The sequence below is a fragment of the Myripristis murdjan genome, chromosome 8 (assembly GCF_902150065.1).
Source record: "Myripristis murdjan chromosome 8, fMyrMur1.1, whole genome shotgun sequence".
Lineage (NCBI taxonomy): Eukaryota > Metazoa > Chordata > Actinopteri > Holocentriformes > Holocentridae > Myripristis > Myripristis murdjan.
The window spans coordinates 27,562,417-27,580,141 of NC_043987.1; the positions used below are offsets into that span (position 1 = coordinate 27,562,417).

The following is a 17,725-nucleotide window of genomic DNA, read 5'->3' on the forward strand; positions in this document are numbered from 1 at the left end:
GGTGTTTTCTCTGCTGCTTAAATATCTTGCAAACTGTTAAGGATTTGCTCTAAAAAAAAAAAAAAGAAAAAAGAAAAAAAAAGGGGGACACGCGTCAGTGTGTGGTGACTGAAGATGAAAGGAAAATCCCGCGGACAAAGCTATTACTGGATGCTGGAGTCGCAACAGACACGCGGCGGCAGCTACACACTCCGAAGCACACACTGCACACACTTATTTAGACGCTGATGAGACAAAGACACACAGAGATACCAACACACTTAATCCGCTCAGAGAAGAGTTAGAGATGGACAAGGCCGGAGCGAGCGAGCGAGTGAGTGAGTGATGGGAGAGGAATAGGAGGGCGGCAGATGGCCAGAAAGACGTCAATCCTTCTCATTCTTCCCAGACAGCATAAGGGCACTGTGGGTAATTGCAAGCAGAACTGACGTTAGTGCCGCGACCCTGCACGTCACCGAGCGAGACAGGGAGACAAAGAGAGGAGGAGACGGAGGAATGCACCAGGCCTTTATGAAATTCGAGGCCTTGTGTAACACGAAATTTTGTCCACGTTCGTGGCCCGTCGAAATTCGACTGACCAGAGCTGCGGCTGATGGTGTCGCTGAAATGAAGCTCTAATCTGGCCTGTAGCATGACACAGAGATATCACCATCTGAGGGGAGAGAGGGGGGTCAGGAATTTAATCAGTGGAACCGGCATCATGTGTGTTTGTGTGTGTGTGTGTGTGTGTGTGTGGTCTCATCTGCTCCAAAAGCCTGTCTGCGAGGCCGTTATCTCTCTCAGACAATGAGCGTTCGAGACCAAAACGATGGTTAATTAATTTTATTGTCTGAAATTACAATCCCGGCGACGTGATTACATCTCGCAGAGGATTCACTTTACGAAATAAGTCACAGGTCAAGACGACATGACTTGTGACGGTGGCATCAACACCTCAAGTTTACTCAGATTTTAATTTGCGGCGGCTAAGATCGCGGCTTTGCAAAAGGTTTCTTCTTCTAATCCAAAATAATGACAGAAGCCTGCAATGTTAGTTTCTGTCTGGCAACAGAATGTGAAATTAATGAGAAATAAATTCCTTAAAAACTTTAAGCATTTATTAGATGACACAGTGTTGTGAGTGATGTAGGCACAACTAAAACACTACCCCACTTTTCAGCTTAAAACACAAATGAAAAAAAAAAAATTACAGTTAAACATTTTTGTCTTTTCTTTCTTTAAACTGAAAAAGCTGGCCTAATCTTCTAACTGTGCATACTGACATTAGTTTTGGAAGAAATGAAGAAACAATGATTGAGAATATTAACAGAAAATTTAAGCCTGTCCACATTATGGAGAAAAGAAAAAGTTGTTTTTATAAGTGCTTTTTTATATCACTGTCTAAGAAAACTCAGTGTAAAGGTTTGCTAAATGGCAAAACATATCTTTACCACAACAGTTAAGTATCAAACTGCATCAATATAATTCACATCTGGTCAGTTATTATTACTATTACGCTGCATTCACTGCACATCATGCACTGAAAAGTAGAGAAGAGCCTGGCACAGAATAAAATGTAGAATAATGTAAATAATGTACTTAGTGTAATGTTGACATAAAAGCAAAATAACAGCATAATTACATAACTTGTGATTATTGTTATCTTCAAGGATTATTAAAGTTTCCTCTGATGTCATCTCGTCATGATTAATTACTCCAATGAATTTGTTGGTTTTGTAAATGAGCATAAACCATGTCGCCTTTTTCAATTCCTGGTTCAAGTTCTGTGCTGAATAAGACCGAGGGCTTGGGGTGCAGAAAGAAAAGTGGTGTGTGTAAATCACAAATGAACATGATCATATCAAGAGCAAAGGCATGTTGCGTGTCGGCGGTTTGAGGTCCTCCGAGTCACACTGGTGTAAATCAAACCCGCTGGCAGCAGGGAATCAGACAGATGTTGCGGTGCGTGCGGTGACGGCGTTTGTAAAACACACTCTGACATCTAGAGGCAGGAGCAGTCATCGCACGGAGCGCCACAGAGCCTGCACTGACACATCTGAACAAATTAGTGCATTTCTCAGAGGGTTTCGGACCATAAAGCACCGTCTATCTGAGATCTATCTGGAATGTATGTATAACCCATCTGAAAAGGCTGTTTAGATCTGAGCAGCATCACCCTCTCCCTGAGTCACTGCACTCAAAGCGAGTCATGTGGAAGGAATTCAGAAATCTCTGACAGGAGTGATAAAATACAGTCTTTATTACATAAAGCAGGACATATAGACATAGCGCCCTTACACTCACTTCTCATCAGAGCGTATGCGGGTCACACACTGCGCCCACACAGTCAAAACAACCCCTGCCCCCCCCCACTCCCACCGAAGCAATACAGCAGCTCGCATTCCTCTTTTGTTTCACTACTGTCGCAGCGTTTTCGCCGCTCAAAGTCAAACCAAACAGTCCAAAGCATGAACGCGAAGCAAGGCACGGTGGTTCTGGCTTTGATTCTTTTTTTGGCACAGCGGCTTTAGTTTAGTTTAGCAGCTAATAGTTCCTGGCAAGCTGGCAGTGTGCAGGCATTGGCCAACATCAACCCAAACAATAAGAATTCCACGATGTGACCTTGTGGCATGGTAAAAAATAAAGTATGATATGTAATAACTGCCTTGCTAAACCTTTGCCAATCATCAAAACAAAGCAGTAAGGGCATCGGAGGTTTGAGCTTTCGAAATAGCCACGCTAGTCTGGCTGCTAACCGCTGTGACCAGCGCTATTGCGTGCTTAAGACATGTGCATTTTACTCAAGACTTGTTCAGCCAGTTTAGAATAACATTGTCATAGCCAACTAACCACATCCATGGAACTAGGCTAACAATTGTTTTTTTTTTACGTTTGTTTTTCAGCGAAGCAACTGTCTTCTGAGCCAGACGAAGCTTATGTGTTCAAAGATCATATTTTGGGGGGCGATTTCTGATTTATTTCATAGTGACAGCAGAGATAGAAAAAGCAAGAGAGAGAGAGGCTGACATACAGCGAAGAGCTCGGGCTGAAATCGAGCTCGGGCCGCTGCAGTAAGGACTCCGCCTTGATTCGCGGTACGTCCTCTACCGGGATGCCCCCGTCTAACCTTATGTTTTACACTGAGTGTTGTGGTGTAACAAAACATTTCCTCTAACTAGGACCATTTAACCACTATTTAGGTTATACCTCCCGACCTCCTGAGTCTGTACACAGATGCGGATGATGGTAGCCACTAGATGGTGCTAAAGCATGATAAAATTACAAAGGATATTTTTAATAATAATCAGTTTTAGGAACTGTTTTGAACTGATGTTAGAAACATTTTTAGGTTCTGAATTCATAAAACAGTATAGCCCAGGTAGCAGCTACACACTCATTCATTTTGCTGCTATTTTTACACAGGTTTGTAATGTTGGTGCATGCCATGGCATCAACGTCCAATGTTCAGTGTTTGCAGTAGTGGTGGGTCGACTCCACACCATCAGAACACAGCTTTGCTTCAGCCAGCAGGCAACATAGCTTTGGCCTTGCCACCGAGATAGAAATGTCGTCTGCTGTACTGTCTCTGAGCGAGGATCAGCTTTCTCCACGCACCTCTCTCGGCCGTATCCATTACGTTGTGTCACACATAAACTGGCCCTGGACCAACTTGCTGGCATGAACTCTGTCTGCACTACTATCGGCTGATGACCAATCTCTTTGTTTCCGCGTCAGCACAAGATTACAGCACTGCATTCCTGCCATAGCTGTCACAAGGGTGGAGCTTCAAATCCTGTACGCACTCATTGTGCGTTCAGCTATGTGGACAGTAACAATTAATGGCACTGCAGTCCACTTCTTTTATAGTAATACCACCACTGACACAATCTGGTAAATATGTAACGAATGGATATCCGGCATGCATCGCTTCAGTTGTCTGTCATCAGATCGTGGTGACATACTGGTGCATACATTCATCAGCTCATAGCCGTCGTGACAGAGTAAACGCAAATGTTGAAACTGTCTCTCCTCCAAGGCTTTGCTGCGGTATTTTCATCATTTCTGAGCATATGATGAATGTCAGTGTCAGTGCAAGTCAGTCCTTGTGTAAATATAGCGTCTGTCTCTTTTCTCCCACTTCCCTCTGCCTTCCACTTTCTGTCTGTTCATCATTTCCGCACCATCTTTCCATTGTGGCTCTCTCCTCGTGATGTGAGGCAGCTTTTTAAATCTGAAAATACTCTGTCCATCCTGTTCTCCGGTCAAACCTGAGTGACCAGAGGCTCTCTGAGGTAGTAGTTCACCCCCGTCTGGTCGCCAGTCACTTGCCCTGGACACAACCCAGCCAGCAGAGTCCTGTTGAGGGGAGGGCATATACCCTTGATGTTGCGGCCATATAAAGGTGAATAATCTCCCATGCCTTCAGGCCCCTCATCTGCTCCATCCTCACCATCATCATCATCCTCGTCCTCGTCCTTGTCCTTTTCCCAGAGCGAGGTCGGGACGTGGTTGTACACCGTGCTGTCTTCACACTCCATCTCACGGTGGTAGAAGTAGCTGAAGTTCGAGACAATGACGGGCACCGGCAACGAGATGGTGAGCACGCCGGCGATGGCGCACATGGAGCCCACCAGTTTCCCGCCGACCGTCTCCGGGTACATGTCCCCGTAGCCCACTGTCGTCATGGACACCACGGCCCACCAGAAGGCCTCGGGGATGCTGGTGAACAACGTGTCAGGGTTGTCCACCTCTGCAAAGTAGACGGCGCTGGAGAAGATGATGACGCCGATGAAGAGGAAGAAGATGAGCAGGGCGAGCTCCCGCAGGCTGGCCTTCAGCGTCTGGCCCAGGATCTGGAGCCCTTTGGAGTGACGGGACAGCTTGAAAATCCTGAAGACCCTCACCAGCCTGATGACCCGGATTAAGGCCAGGGACACGGACGGTTGGGCGCCTTTGTCCTTGGCGAGCTCGGTGCCCAGTGTGACGAAATAAGGAATGATGGCAAAAAAGTCGATGGTGTTCATCACGTCTTTGAAGAAGGTCATCTTGCTGGGAGCGCAGAGGAAGCGCATGATGAGTTCAAAGGAGAACCAAAGGATACACACCGTCTCCACGATGAAGAACGGGTCCTGGAAGGACGTGAAGCCAGGTGGAACCGAGATGGTTTCGTTCGCGATGGTGGGGTGGGGTATGGTGGTGAATTGCTGAAACACACAGGAAGAGGGGAATGCGGTTACAGCTGCACTCAAACATGAACAAATCAAAACACATGATCTACTCGGTTTCTATCATCTGTCATCAAGCTATCACAGGAGTGGGGGAAAAGAAATAGGAGAATAAAGGGGAAAGGTGGGGGTGTAATAAACAACTCCATGGAAACAAGGGTTACAGGAGGGTAAGTGTTGCAGTGAAAACAAGGAGAGAGTAAACAGGACAGGGAGGAGGGAGAACATTTTAACCCTCCCGTTATGTTCACATTTTCTAACATCTTTTATGTTTGGGGCCAAATTAAACCTCCGCAAATTTATTATAATTAAAAATGTTACCAAACTTTATGTGTCAGGTACTTAATGTTTCTTTGTTGACGACCTAAGTAGCCCTTTAAATAAAACATAACTCCCCCCTCCATTTATACATCCAGTATTCCTATTACACGACTATGGAAAAATATGCAAATCACCATAAAATCTCACTGACTGACCTAAAATTGGAAAGAAATATTAATTTTTGGTGTTTTAGTGGCTTTATATTATTTCTAAGTACAGATTTTTGTTATTTATAACCGATGCGTTACAAAGTGTGTACAGGACATTGAAAACATCATCATGTGAATTTCGTGTTTACCCGGTAGTACCCATTACATTAGGAAAAGTCATTAAATATGAAGCAAAAAACAAATGATGTTAATGATTTATTTAGAGACATTAAACATTGAATGGGGTCAAATTGACCCCAAACATAACAGGAGGGTTAAAAGTGGTCAAGTTTGTTCTCAGCACATTTGGAGAATGTATCCGTCATCACGATCTCACTGAGACTGAGAGATCTTTGATACGGTGCTAACCTTCTCTCTCGTTTCTTTTTCCACTCCCCTTCTCTATTTTTCCTCGTAGACTTTTATATAAATTGGTTTCTCTATATTTAAACGCACAAAAAAGCATTAAGCACATGTGACCCTGGGTTACGTTACACCCCAGACAGCGGCACGGCCGAGGAATCTGACACTTAATTTAACTTGACTGCTGTTTTGTTTCTCAGAAGTAGATGAAGTAGGTTTAAAATGAGAAGGTATTAGTGGTTTATTAGTGGTCTGACTAGATGTAGCCTATTTCACTTTAAGCTTTTCATGGTTTTTCGGCTCTAATTGCCCATGTTATAGTATATTTATATGGTTTTCTTCTCTTCTCTCTACATATGCAAACCTGAACAAATGAGAGACAGTTTAGCTTCTCCTCACATTTCATTGTGTCCTCACATCATGTTTTTTTTCAGCCGCTTAAGAACATAAAGCTCCCTATGTCAGGTCTTAGATCCAGGACCACGACATGCATGCATCATGATCTTATGTCAGCGTCGAAATTCTGCATGTACACACCGCCTCTGCTTATTTTTGCCACCATCGTATACGCCACATGATACCCGATTAGGTGGGGCGCGGTGCACGCGAGATTGAGTTTGTTTGTGTATCGTCTAAGGTGTCAAACGCTCCGATCACGTGAGCTCGCCTATGCATGGGAGTTATAGATGGTTTTTTTTTTTTTTTTTTTTTTTTTTTTGTAGTGGTGGTGGGGAGTGCAACCCCGGCAAGCCCTGCATCTCAAACATCCAGATCCAGCTTGTCGCCATGCTACCAAAGCGCCTGTGAGGCTAATCTCATTTTGCGCCAGTCATCAGAAAGGGTGATCTGCAACCGTCTTTCCATGCCACTTTCAGCGCGTATGAGTCACGGTGTTTATTAATACGGACATTCGTTTATGTGTTGATGCGCACTCAGGGTTGTCCTTCCTCTAAATATAGCCCCTTAGATCTCCAAGGGGTAACGTGAGACAAACTCATCTCCTTTCCTTGCCTTCACACTTGCCTTTCCACCGGACTCCTGTCCTCTCAACTCTCTCTCTCTCTCCCTTCAACACTTGAAAACTCTCCGCGCCATCAAAATGTACTTTCTGGCTGCGGTAGTCGTCCCCGGGCGGCCCGCTGGGAATAGCATCGCCGCAACGTAACCTGCCTCTAAGAGTAAACCTCATCCCGCCATCCCACCTGCTCTGTCTCACTTTCTCTATTTCTTTCCCTCATCCCTCTCTCGCCCTTCTCTCTTAACTGCCCTCCCTTTCTTGTATCTTTTCCTGCATCTTCTAACTCTGTTTTTTTCCCCCCAGCAACCGCTTAACTGCTGCCCCCATCCCTTTCATTCCTTCCCCTCAATCGGAGAGGATCAGATTTAACGACAAGTCTAAAATAATCTCAGGAATAACTCAGCTTGAGACTGTCGCCTTAAATCAAACCCCCAAATTCTCCCAGTGTTTGTGTTCACCCTTCAGTTGTGCATTTCACCCTTCACGCCTCTTGCAGCGTTGAGAAAGGACGGGAGATAAAGACGTTTTAACCCTGCTGGTTCAGCTGGGGGGCGTTTATGTTCGGCAAGGTGACACCTGTCAGCACCTGTCGCCCTTCTACGTTCACCTCATCACTTCCTCGCTGTGTTAACCTCTGTTCTCTTCGCACCCTGTCAGCTGCCTTCCAGTTCCTTTACTCCTCTCGTTGTCGTGCTCCTTTATGCGAGCATTATTTGCATTTTTCCTGACTTAACCTCTATCTCAAGGCTTGTGAGTCGTCACTGTTCCTCTCTCTATCAATCACCAGGGGCTGTTTTGTGTTTTAGTCACTCATCTCCGTCCTCTACCCATCACATGACTTCCTCTCACCTCTCTCAGTTCCTTCTCAGCCCTGAATTCAGGCAGAGTCTCCAGGCAGAAGATGAGAATGGAAACCACAATGACCATGACGCTGATGATGGCAATGATGCGGGCTCCGCTGGAGGACTCCGGGTGCTCAAACAGCATCCAGAGGCGCCGCTGCAGCTCGTTGGTGGGCAGGGGCCTCTCCTCCTCCTTGGTGAAGCCTTCGTCTTCCTTGAAGCGGTCTATGATCTCGTCTCCCAGCTCGTAGAAGCGAAGCTCCTCCATAAACATGTCCAGCGGGACGTTGGCTGGCCTCCGCAGCCTCCCGCCGGACTGGTAGAAGTAGAGGATGGCGTCGAAGCAGACGCGGCTCCTGTCCAGGAAGAGTTCGTTTCGAAGGGGGTCGTAGTAGCGGAGGCGTCGCTGGGGGTCGCCCAGAAGGGAGTCAGGGAACTGGGCGAGGGTGCGGAGCTGGGTCTCATATCGCATCCCTGACACGTTGATGGCCAGGCGTTCAGTTAGAGCCCAGCCGCTCCTCCACAGGGAGCGACGACCCTCCTTCTTGACCTCTCCATTTCGCTCTTTTTCAGTGCATTCCTTCTCTCCTTTCTCCACCTTGTTGCGGTGGTCTTTGGTCCACTTGTTTCTCTCATTACCCTTCTCTGTGATCTGCTGTTTGTCTTTTGTCTCTCCTCCTCCTCCTTCCCCACCTCCTCCGTCTCCATGATTTTCCATCTCTTAGTTTTTGCTTTCACAGATGTTGTCCTTTCTTTGTAGTTTGTCACTTCTCTCTGGAGGCAAAAAAAAAAAAAAAAAAAAAAAAAAAAAAACAAGTTCAACAGGCGGTCATTCTGATATAGAAGCAAAAGCAAATGTGAATATACATGAGAGGATAGACATCTGAAAAGAAAATGGGGACATGACACAAGATCATGTTCACCACTTTTAAAAAATGGGAATCTAAGAGTACGATTACAAACAGTGTGCAATAAATTGTCTACCAACTAGTTACATACAGCATTACTTAATAAAAATGTATCGTCCTCATGTACTTCAGAACTAATCAATTAAATTGGAAAACAAGCGTCTCACCTGACTTTTTTTGCAGAATTCACTGGAGCACTTTGCTGGATATCACAGAGAAGTACATTTCATAAACCATCATCAATCATATGATGTTAGGAATCATATACTTTTAAAATGCAAGCAATGCCTTTGAAGATACTAAAGAAAACCTAAAAAACCCCAGTTGAACTTTTTCACTTGGGTTTTTCCAGATATTAGTGGATTATCCAGAAAGTTCTTGAAGCTCGGAGCCCATTTTCCACCATTTTCAAGTACATTTTGCATCAACGTCATGCAAACACACCATGCATTAAGCCCCTATATGTGCAGTAAGCGCCGCGCTTTCATGAACAGCCCGTGGGTTACCAAACTCGTGCAGCTACCGGGAAACCCACAGCAGCCCCTCTGCCCGCCTGTCAGAGCTGCTGATTGAGACTTGTTACCAAATGACTCTGCTACTGTACCTCCGCCGCAGGGAGCCTGTCTGCCTCACGCTCACTTCCCTCTGAGACAGTTTGTCTATCCCTTCCCTCATCATGATGTTCAGACCCCCCTCCACCCCCTCCCCTCCTGTCCCACCTTCATGTGTCAAGAGCAAGGGGGGGGAGGGAGGGGGCGTAGGGAGTAGTGCGGCTCCCACAGGAGCTGCAGTGTTAATCTGTCTCCTGATTTCCCAGCCTGGGTGAGGGTGAGAAAGTTAAGCTTGTTTGTGGGTCTCCTCGCTCTGTCCTTTTTGCTCTCTCTCTCTCTCTCTCTCTCTCTCTCGCTCTCACGCTCACTCTGTCTCCTGGGAATGCTGTCAGGTCGAAATTCAATCTTCTGCCCTCTCCTGTCCAAGAGCACCGTTGCCCCCCCCACCCCCTTCCTGCCCCCAACAACCCTAAAATGTCAACCTCGTAGCCCCTCTCTCCGAAACAGTCATGTTTGCATGCATGCACGCACATGAACTCACATGCACACTCATGCACATGCTTGTACACTCACTATGCAGAGAACACAATTAACAGCATAGGTAGGCTATAATAATAATAATAATAATAATAATAATAATAAAGTTATGGTACTGATTATAATGATTTACACTCATGGATGAAAATGTAAGTAGACCACTAACATGTGGTTAGTATTTTTCTCTTGTATTCTGTCTCATCCATGAATAATTGCCCTCATACCCTTGTTATCACGGTATGTTTCAAATAAAAACTGGCTGACTGACTGTGGCTTGTGCAGCATTATTTCTGAAACTGAAACTGGGTTAAAGAGGGTGTAAAACTGGTATGAAACTTGACCTGCCAAGCAGGCTAGACACAAAAATCCATTCCATCGCTGTTTCTGTTTTATATTAAGAATAAACGTGGATGACCCTGACTTATTTTAGACCACCACATGTAGCCTCCACTTCAGCATCTCCTTACCGCTTCTGTGCGCAGGAAAACTACAGTTCCCATAACAGACATCGCTGATGGTCGCTTTGCCAACGCTGCATTCAAGTGACCCTCATAAACTCGTATTTCCAAGATTCAAAGTCATAAATAATATCTGTGCAGTTGCTTATAGTCAGAAATTATATGAAAATACTGCATCTATCAAAAGTAGCGCTCAGACCAGCTGTTTTATTTTACTAATCAAGCTGTATGGAAATATTTTGCAAGGGGCTTCGGATGGCTCATCATTTAATTGATCTATTGTGCCACATTTGCACAAAAAGGCCTTTTCAGAATTTTACTAGCAGAGTATATGATAACAATATTGTTACTGACATTTCATTTTATTCTCACTCACTATTGCTACTCTTAACCAGAGTCTTTCCTAGAAATTTGTCAAACAGCTTTTTGCATTTTGAAAGGTGCCACGGAAATAAAGTATGTAATTAATATTCTGATTAATTAATCGGTCAAAATTGCTGTATACATACATAGCCTACATACATACATATTGGGAGAAAAAAAAATATACATATACATACATACATACATACATACATATACACACACACACACACACACACACACACACATATATATATATATATATATATATATATATATATATATGTACCGTGACTGACGTGGTTTTCATGCTCTGCGCCCTCTTAGATACCACATCTCATACCACATCATATTTGGTGAGCAAACACGGAAGTTTAGAGGACCCGATATTTCGTAGAGCACCTGAACGCACCAGGCCTAACCTCATGATTATGAGGAACTTTGAACTTGTTGTAGGAAGTTTCACAGAAGGTGATGTTAGGACGCGGCGGGCTGAACCGGATCAGACACAAACCTGTTCTGTTAGGAGGCAGTAAAAAATAAAATCTCCTCTGCAGCTGCGGGGTAACAAGCAGCGTTAATACACAGGCCCGCATTTTGCATCCGGATTACCCGCACAGCAGTCATCCTGAGGCCGCTGTGCGCGTCATGGCCCTCCGCTACCTCAACAAAGTGGTCATCGTCACTGGGGGATCCAAAGGGATTGGCCGAGGGATTGTCAAAGTTTTTGGTATGGTAATCACTATTTCATTTTGCATGGGTAAGTTTGTGATCACACCAGGAAGAGGCATACTAAACATTTTGTATTTATTTTTTTTTAGTGGAGAATGGTGCCAACGTCGTCTTCTGCGCAAGAGGAGGTGAGTAATTTCATCTGAAATTATTATTTTTGCATTTCCCCCATAAATTCGCATTGTAAGAATAACAAATATAGAATGTCACCACTTACATTGGTGCATCATCTAATGTGACTATAAGTGATATCCAGTGATGATGGATGGGAATGTTGTGCATCTGTTATAACACCAACACTAGGAAGACAGTTTAAAGTGGTATATGATGTTTATTTATTTTTGTGCAGCTGCCGTTGGTGAGGCTCTAGAGGAGGAGCTAAATAAAGCAGGGCCAGGTTCATGCAAATTTGTCTCATGTGACATCTCCAAAGAGGAAGACATCAAGGTAAAGTGCCACTTTAATATTTATGTTTGTGTTTATTTATTTAAGAAAGGACAATGCACATTAATTAACATGAGCACTTGCATCCATATTTTTCCATGTGGGCTAATTTTCATCTACAGTCCCCAGGCAGGTTGGTGGCTTATAAAAATAAAAATAAAAACAACAACAACATTAAAAGCAAATATACAAACGCACATGAGCACAGACAAATAGTAAAATTGAAATGATCTAAGAATTAGCAGGCAACAAGCAGCCATTAGCAAATGAGCAGACATTAAAGCAGAGATAAAGGCCCTGGCAGATGTTCACAGGCTCTTTATTGGCCTGTAAGTTCGTTATGAAATGGAACGAGTCAAGTCCAGATCACAAGACCTGTGGCTCGTTTTGTGTCCTGTTTATCAGCCTGGCCTGGAGTCAGTGCCAGCAGAGTTTTAAGGTCATCTTCAGCACAGCTCTCCCAGTCTAGAATGAAGCAGAAAAGCCAAATAATTCAACTAATTATAGCTAATTATCTTTAAAGAAAAAAAAAAAAAGATGTTTTTTTAACCACCAGAAGATCAGATGTTGATAAGATGCCACGCCGCCCCGTGTACTTTTGACAGTGCTCAAAGCCCTGACATCTTTCTCTTTCACTTTCTCTCTCTCTCCTTCAGGGTTTTTCTTTGTCTCCAGTGCATCAGGTTGCACTGATTTGAATACTAATCAGTGCACTCTGTGTGTTTGCTTGTGCTTCTGTGTGCTCCCTCGGGTGATGTGCTGTCTATTATGGCTGTGTTTGTGATGGTTGTAACTTTTGCCCAACCGGTTTATCTGCCCTCCTTGTTCAAATGCAGCTGAATTGAGATGTTAATATCTCTCCGCAGGGACTGATCTCTTTGACGGTCGCACGTTATAAACAAATCGACTGCCTGGTCAACAATGCGGGGTGGCGTGAGTGTCTCATCTCTTTATCTGAAACGCGTGCATGTTGAGTCACATTGTTGTTCCACCTACATTCACTTTTTTTCCATCTCTCTCTCTCCTCAGACCCGCCTCATAAACCAACTGATGAGACGACTGCGGAGGAGTTCAGAGACCTGCTGAATCTGAACCTCGTCAGCTACTTCTTGGCCTCTAAAGTAATGTTTCCACCTCACAACAAGTGTGTGTGTGTGTGTGTGTGTGTGTGTGTGGATCAGTGATGAATGGATGAATTTTCCTGAAATGTCATCGAACTTGATTGTAGATTTTTGTTTTTTGATAGTTTTGAAGGTTTTGATGCCTTTGCCGCTTGAATGCTGCCCATTATTACTTTCATGTGGCCAAAAAAGCTTCCAAAATGAATTTAAAAAATAACACAAATGCACACACTTTCTCACACAAACAAGCATGTAGGATGTTTAATTACTAGGACACCTCTCTGTCCGTGCAGTATGCCTTGCCACATCTGCGACAGAGTCAAGGAAACATCATTAATGTGTCCAGCCTGGTGGCCACCATTGGTCAGAAAGACGCTGCACCTTATGTCGCCACCAAGGTGAGTCCATCGTCGAAGCCACAGCGATCCTCACTTCCCCATCGTCACCTTTACTGCCAGCTGAAGTCCTGCAATGTGATCTTTATCCCACAAGGGGGCGATCATCGCCATGACAAAAGCAATGGCTGTGGATGAGAGTCGCTACAAAGTGAGAGTGAACTGGTGAGTCCAACCGGTTTCGTCTCATTCTCCTGAATTTGTGCTGATTAAGAAGTAGCTCTCAAAGCGGTTCAGCGACCTCCAGGCGTCCTTGGAGGAGTGTCAGGGGTTCATGAGGAAATGAAAGGGGTCCTAGGAGGGGCTCCAGGCCATTACAAAGCAAAAGGAAGACTAGTTTAATTTCATTATGATCTACTTCCCTATAAATGGTTCCAAATATAAAATAAATAAGAATGACTTTTCCAATTTGCTGTGCTTCCCTTTTCTATAAATGATCATATTTGCGGAAGAAAGATTGACTTTTCCAATCATAGATTTCAGTCTAACCACTATGACAGTTATATAGTTAAAATTTACAGCAAAATGTTCCCTGAGATAATATCCAGTCAAATAAGCATTCTTGGCCTGTATTATGTGTCTGTGTTGGGAGGCTGTGATGTGAAATCATCAGATTTAAAATAGATCATCCCTACATTTATTTAAGTGAGCACTATGCAAAATTGCTGTGGGTCGATTTAAGGGATGTGACATGTAGACTCAACTGAAAAAAACAAAAACAAAAAAAACATGGAATAAGCACATAATTTGATACTGAAGCCTACATATATGTCATCATTGTCCCAACTCACTGATACATTTTGTGCTTCTTCTGTGTTTTTGTCATTTGAGTCTAAAGGAGCCTTGCTTAAATCAGCCCTCTACACTTTTGCATAATGCCCCTTAAACCTCCTGGTTCCTAACTTGACAGCACCCATGTGCCAAACTGTTTGCCATTTGTTGCAGCATCTCCCCTGGAAATGTGATGACGCCTCTGTGGGAAGAATTAGCAGGACAAACAACAAACCCTGCAGAAACCATTAAAGCAGGAGAAAATGCCCAGGCAAGTTTTCCCACAGGAACTCACAAAGGTCTGGAAAGTTCAGTGAAGGATCATAGATAAATAGATAGATACATACATACATTTATTTAGGCATCCAGTAGCTCAGTACAGTAAATACACACAACACGATAAATACACTCAGTTCAGATTAGAAATAAGAAATGCACTCGATATTTGTAGCCTACAGTAAAATAGCCTGAACATGAAACAATGGCCTGTACGTGTTAGCCTGAAACAATTATTCAGCTTGTAATCCTAAAAAATCTTGAAATGGGAGCTAATCATTTCCAGGACTTGAAAGATTTTGGAATTACATGAAAACTTGTGAAAAAAGGTGTTTTATGTAGTGTGTATCTACTGACATTTGCCATAAGGAATATGGAGTTGGTGGTGACATTCATGATAGTCATTATCCAGTTATTATTAGCATGCATCATATCAAATATTGACAAAAATCATCATTTTTTTCAAGAAAATAATGAATTTTAAAAGGTTTTAAAAAGTGGAAACCCCTTTAAACTCTTCCCAGTGCTGTTAAATATGCAGTTTCATTATTGGGTTGAAAAATAAAGTGAAGAAAACATGGCTTTTGCGTAGCGGAGTTTTGAAGTGAGCTTGTAAAACAAGTGTCCTTGTGTTGCTGGCAGCGCGGCTTCCTGCTGCACATCTGGACAAAAACTCGGCTCAACAGACACAACCACCGAGCTGCAGCGCCGGTGAAAATGTAGAAAAAGACTCCAGGTTAAATCACTGAAGAACGGCCCCCAGCCCCTGCAGCACTGTGGTGTTAATGATCCAGCAGGCTCTCTCTCAGCTTGCTCCATTGTGTTGTAAATGTTTAACCCTCTCGCTCCCATTGCTGTGGATCCTCCCAGGGTGACAGTCAGTGTGTTTCTGCCACAGAGCGCTTTTGTTCTGTAAATTATGACCCAAACCAGCCGAGGTGGGAAAAGGCCTTTGAAACTTGCAGGGTGTGTGTTATCCGCAAGAGACGAGAGACCGGTCAGCTGTCTTTTAGTATCAGCTTGCACTTCATTATTCATGGCGAGGCCGGAAGAAAGATGTTTACTTCTCCTGCAGAAACTGATGATGTCATAACTGATGGAAAATGTAAAAACTCATCAAAATGTGGTGAAACACCTCTCTGAATGTTAGTTAAAAAAAAAAAAAAAAAAACATTTAAGTGAACATGCAAATCCACAAACCCTCTGGGTGGCTGCTGTTCCAAACCAGATAAACAAAAACAGAAGGAGTCCACACTTTGTAGCTCCTGTGGTTCTTATTTATTGAACATCCGAAAACCAGCAACAAAGAACAACGTGGTGAAACCTTTTGTTGTAGTTTCACAATCAGAAATGCTTTACTGACCCCCGAGGGGAAATTGAGTCAGCTGCAGTTGCTCAAACTCTCAAGAGAAGAATATATATAGCATTAACTGGTGATTATCACTTCATAAGGGGTGTTGTAAAATTAATATTGACTCTTATTGAAATAACTGAAGTTGTAACAATGTAATTGCTTATTATCAGCTTAATGTGTTCACTATTTATGAGGTAAGTGATGTAATATAATGATGTGATTTCACAACATTATCCAGAAAAGCATCACATTAGCAGATACTATTGCAAGGTTATATTGCTTTATGACCATATATTTTATTATCCAGCAGTTATGACAGAATCAATTGCCATAGCTAAGAGGGTTCAAGAAAAGCAGGCCTGTAATTCCCATTTCTGGAAAGTTTTCAGACAAAATTCTTCAAGGATCCCGGGGATAACATGCAGAATCACTCTCTGAGCAATATTGCAATTTATTTCAGAGATGCATTTTTTTTTGTATGCCTGTTTGAAATTTAGTCGAGGGAAAGTCTGCACATCCCATGCATTGGAGTTAATATTCAAAACATGCCAAAGGGGGGAAAAAAAGGGTGTTGCCTATTTCTAAAACTTTGGAAACAATACATCAAGTGTGGACGGGACAACTTGAAGCCAAAATATATTTTTCCTCCGATATTAATATTGCTTAGAATATGACGTCTTGCTCAATATCAGTTAGGACAAATTAAAAGCTGGTGCTTGTTTGAGTCAGCATTTTGTGATCAATAAGTTATTATACAGTACTTACTCTTTCCATTTATTTAAGCAATGAATATGGAAGATTTGAAAACTTATATTATGCCATCAGCGACTGTAAAGCTTATACTGGTAGTTTTTGAGGCATGGCATCTGAATACAACACTGCATCTAGTTTCATTTTGGACAGATCTTTTTGAATTTTACTTAAAAAAAAGGATAGAATGATTAAGTCACTCTTAATCAGTATGTAACAGTGAAAAATGCAAGTCTCTAATTTTTTTTAAATATGGTTTTAACTGCAAACACGAAAGCTGATGCAAGACAGTGACACACACACACACACACACACACACTGAAGTGAGCCAACACAGTCAGCTACAGTCCGGTTGTGTGAATGGAAGACAGATGACTTGTGCTTCCGCGGCAACAATTCAGGCTTGTTTTCTTCCCTCTGCTGAACAGCTCTTAGGTCGAATGGGGACAGAGGCAGAGAGCGGCCTGGCTGCCTTGTTCCTGGCAGCCGACGCCACGTTCTGCACCGGCATCGACCTGCTGCTCAGCGGAGGAGCCGAGCTCAACTATGGCTTCAAGAGTCAGATCCCATCCTAACCATTCGGGCCTCCACTGTGTCCACAGGGCTGAGGAATAACCCATTTAACTGAATACACTGTTGTATGTTTAGGTGTGCTGGTTACATTTATAAAAGGATTTCTGTATAATTTTACACAATAAAGGCTGTCTAATTTTTAGTACAACAAAATAAAGGACTGTTTCACTCATTTACAGTGGCAACTTTTGTGTGGCTAGACGCTGAGGTCCTGGGACCATGGCCAACCATGAAACAAGACCCGCACCACTCCCCAGCCCTGGACCAATCACCAGCTCTGTCTGTGAACCCAAATGACCTCCCATTTTTCCAGCCCTCTGGTTTCGTCCAATCAAGCGGCACGCATTTGTCACGCCCACCAATCACTTCCTCATTGGCCCTTTATCAGCTAGTACTGTTATTATTATTGACAATGTGGTATTTGCAATTTAAGTCCAAATACCTCCACTGTTGCAAGTTGTGAATTACTACCATAATTTAACCCTGTTTTTTATTTTAATTTTATTTATTTTATTTTTTTTTATCTCAGCTTTGAAAATAAAAGTTGTGCAGAAAAAGGGCACTAAGCCTGGCAATAGTGAAGGGCATTTCTTGA

At 43.2% G+C, this 17,725-nt stretch overlaps 2 protein-coding genes across 3 annotated transcripts; one reads left to right on the plus strand and one right to left on the minus strand.

Moving 5' to 3' along the window:
• Positions 1-4,241: 4,241 nt before the first annotated feature.
• Positions 4,242-8,615, minus strand: kcna7 (potassium voltage-gated channel, shaker-related subfamily, member 7). The gene is made up of 2 exons (XM_030058213.1): positions 7,905-8,615; positions 4,242-5,183 (listed from the first exon to the last, which is right to left on the minus strand). Exons 1-2 carry the CDS (start codon positions 8,613-8,615, stop codon positions 4,242-4,244), a joined length of 1,653 nt encoding a protein of 550 aa, XP_029914073.1.
• Positions 8,616-11,142: 2,527 nt separating this feature from the next.
• Positions 11,143-17,462, plus strand: hsd17b14 (hydroxysteroid (17-beta) dehydrogenase 14). 2 transcript variants are annotated; one of them, XR_003928620.1, is made up of 10 exons: positions 11,143-11,444; positions 11,536-11,574; positions 11,796-11,893; positions 12,757-12,823; positions 12,920-13,011; positions 13,305-13,409; positions 13,504-13,571; positions 14,352-14,448; positions 16,986-17,195; positions 17,331-17,462. XR_003928620.1 is itself a non-coding variant. In XM_030058274.1 (9 exons), exons 1-9 carry the CDS (start codon positions 11,363-11,365, stop codon positions 17,130-17,132), a joined length of 795 nt encoding a protein of 264 aa, XP_029914134.1. In that variant the 5' UTR covers positions 11,143-11,362; the 3' UTR covers positions 17,133-17,286. The 2 variants fall into 2 exon arrangements, 1 of the variants encoding a protein (XP_029914134.1); XM_030058274.1 differs by lacking the exon at positions 17,331-17,462 and having other exon boundaries at positions 16,986-17,286.
• The last annotated feature ends 263 nt before the right edge of the window (positions 17,463-17,725 follow it).

What these genes read in the sequence shown, in the direction of transcription:
- kcna7 (XM_030058213.1), bottom strand. Translation starts at nt 8,615, where the DNA reads ATGGAAAATCATGGAGACGGAGGAGGTGGGGAAGGAGGAGGAGGAGAG. An exon ending in CTGAGAAGGAACTGAGAGAG is followed by an intron (nt 5,184 to 7,904) that starts GTGAGAGGAAGT and finishes TGTGTGTTTCAG; the next exon opens with CAATTCACCACCATACCCCA.
- hsd17b14 (XM_030058274.1), top strand. Translation starts at nt 11,363, where the DNA reads ATGGCCCTCCGCTACCTCAACAAAGTGGTCATCGTCACTGGGGGATCC. An exon ending in GCTACTTCTTGGCCTCTAAA is followed by an intron (nt 13,012 to 13,304) that starts GTAATGTTTCCA and finishes CTGTCCGTGCAG; the next exon opens with TATGCCTTGCCACATCTGCG. An exon ending in TACAAAGTGAGAGTGAACTG is followed by an intron (nt 13,572 to 14,351) that starts GTGAGTCCAACC and finishes CATTTGTTGCAG; the next exon opens with CATCTCCCCTGGAAATGTGA.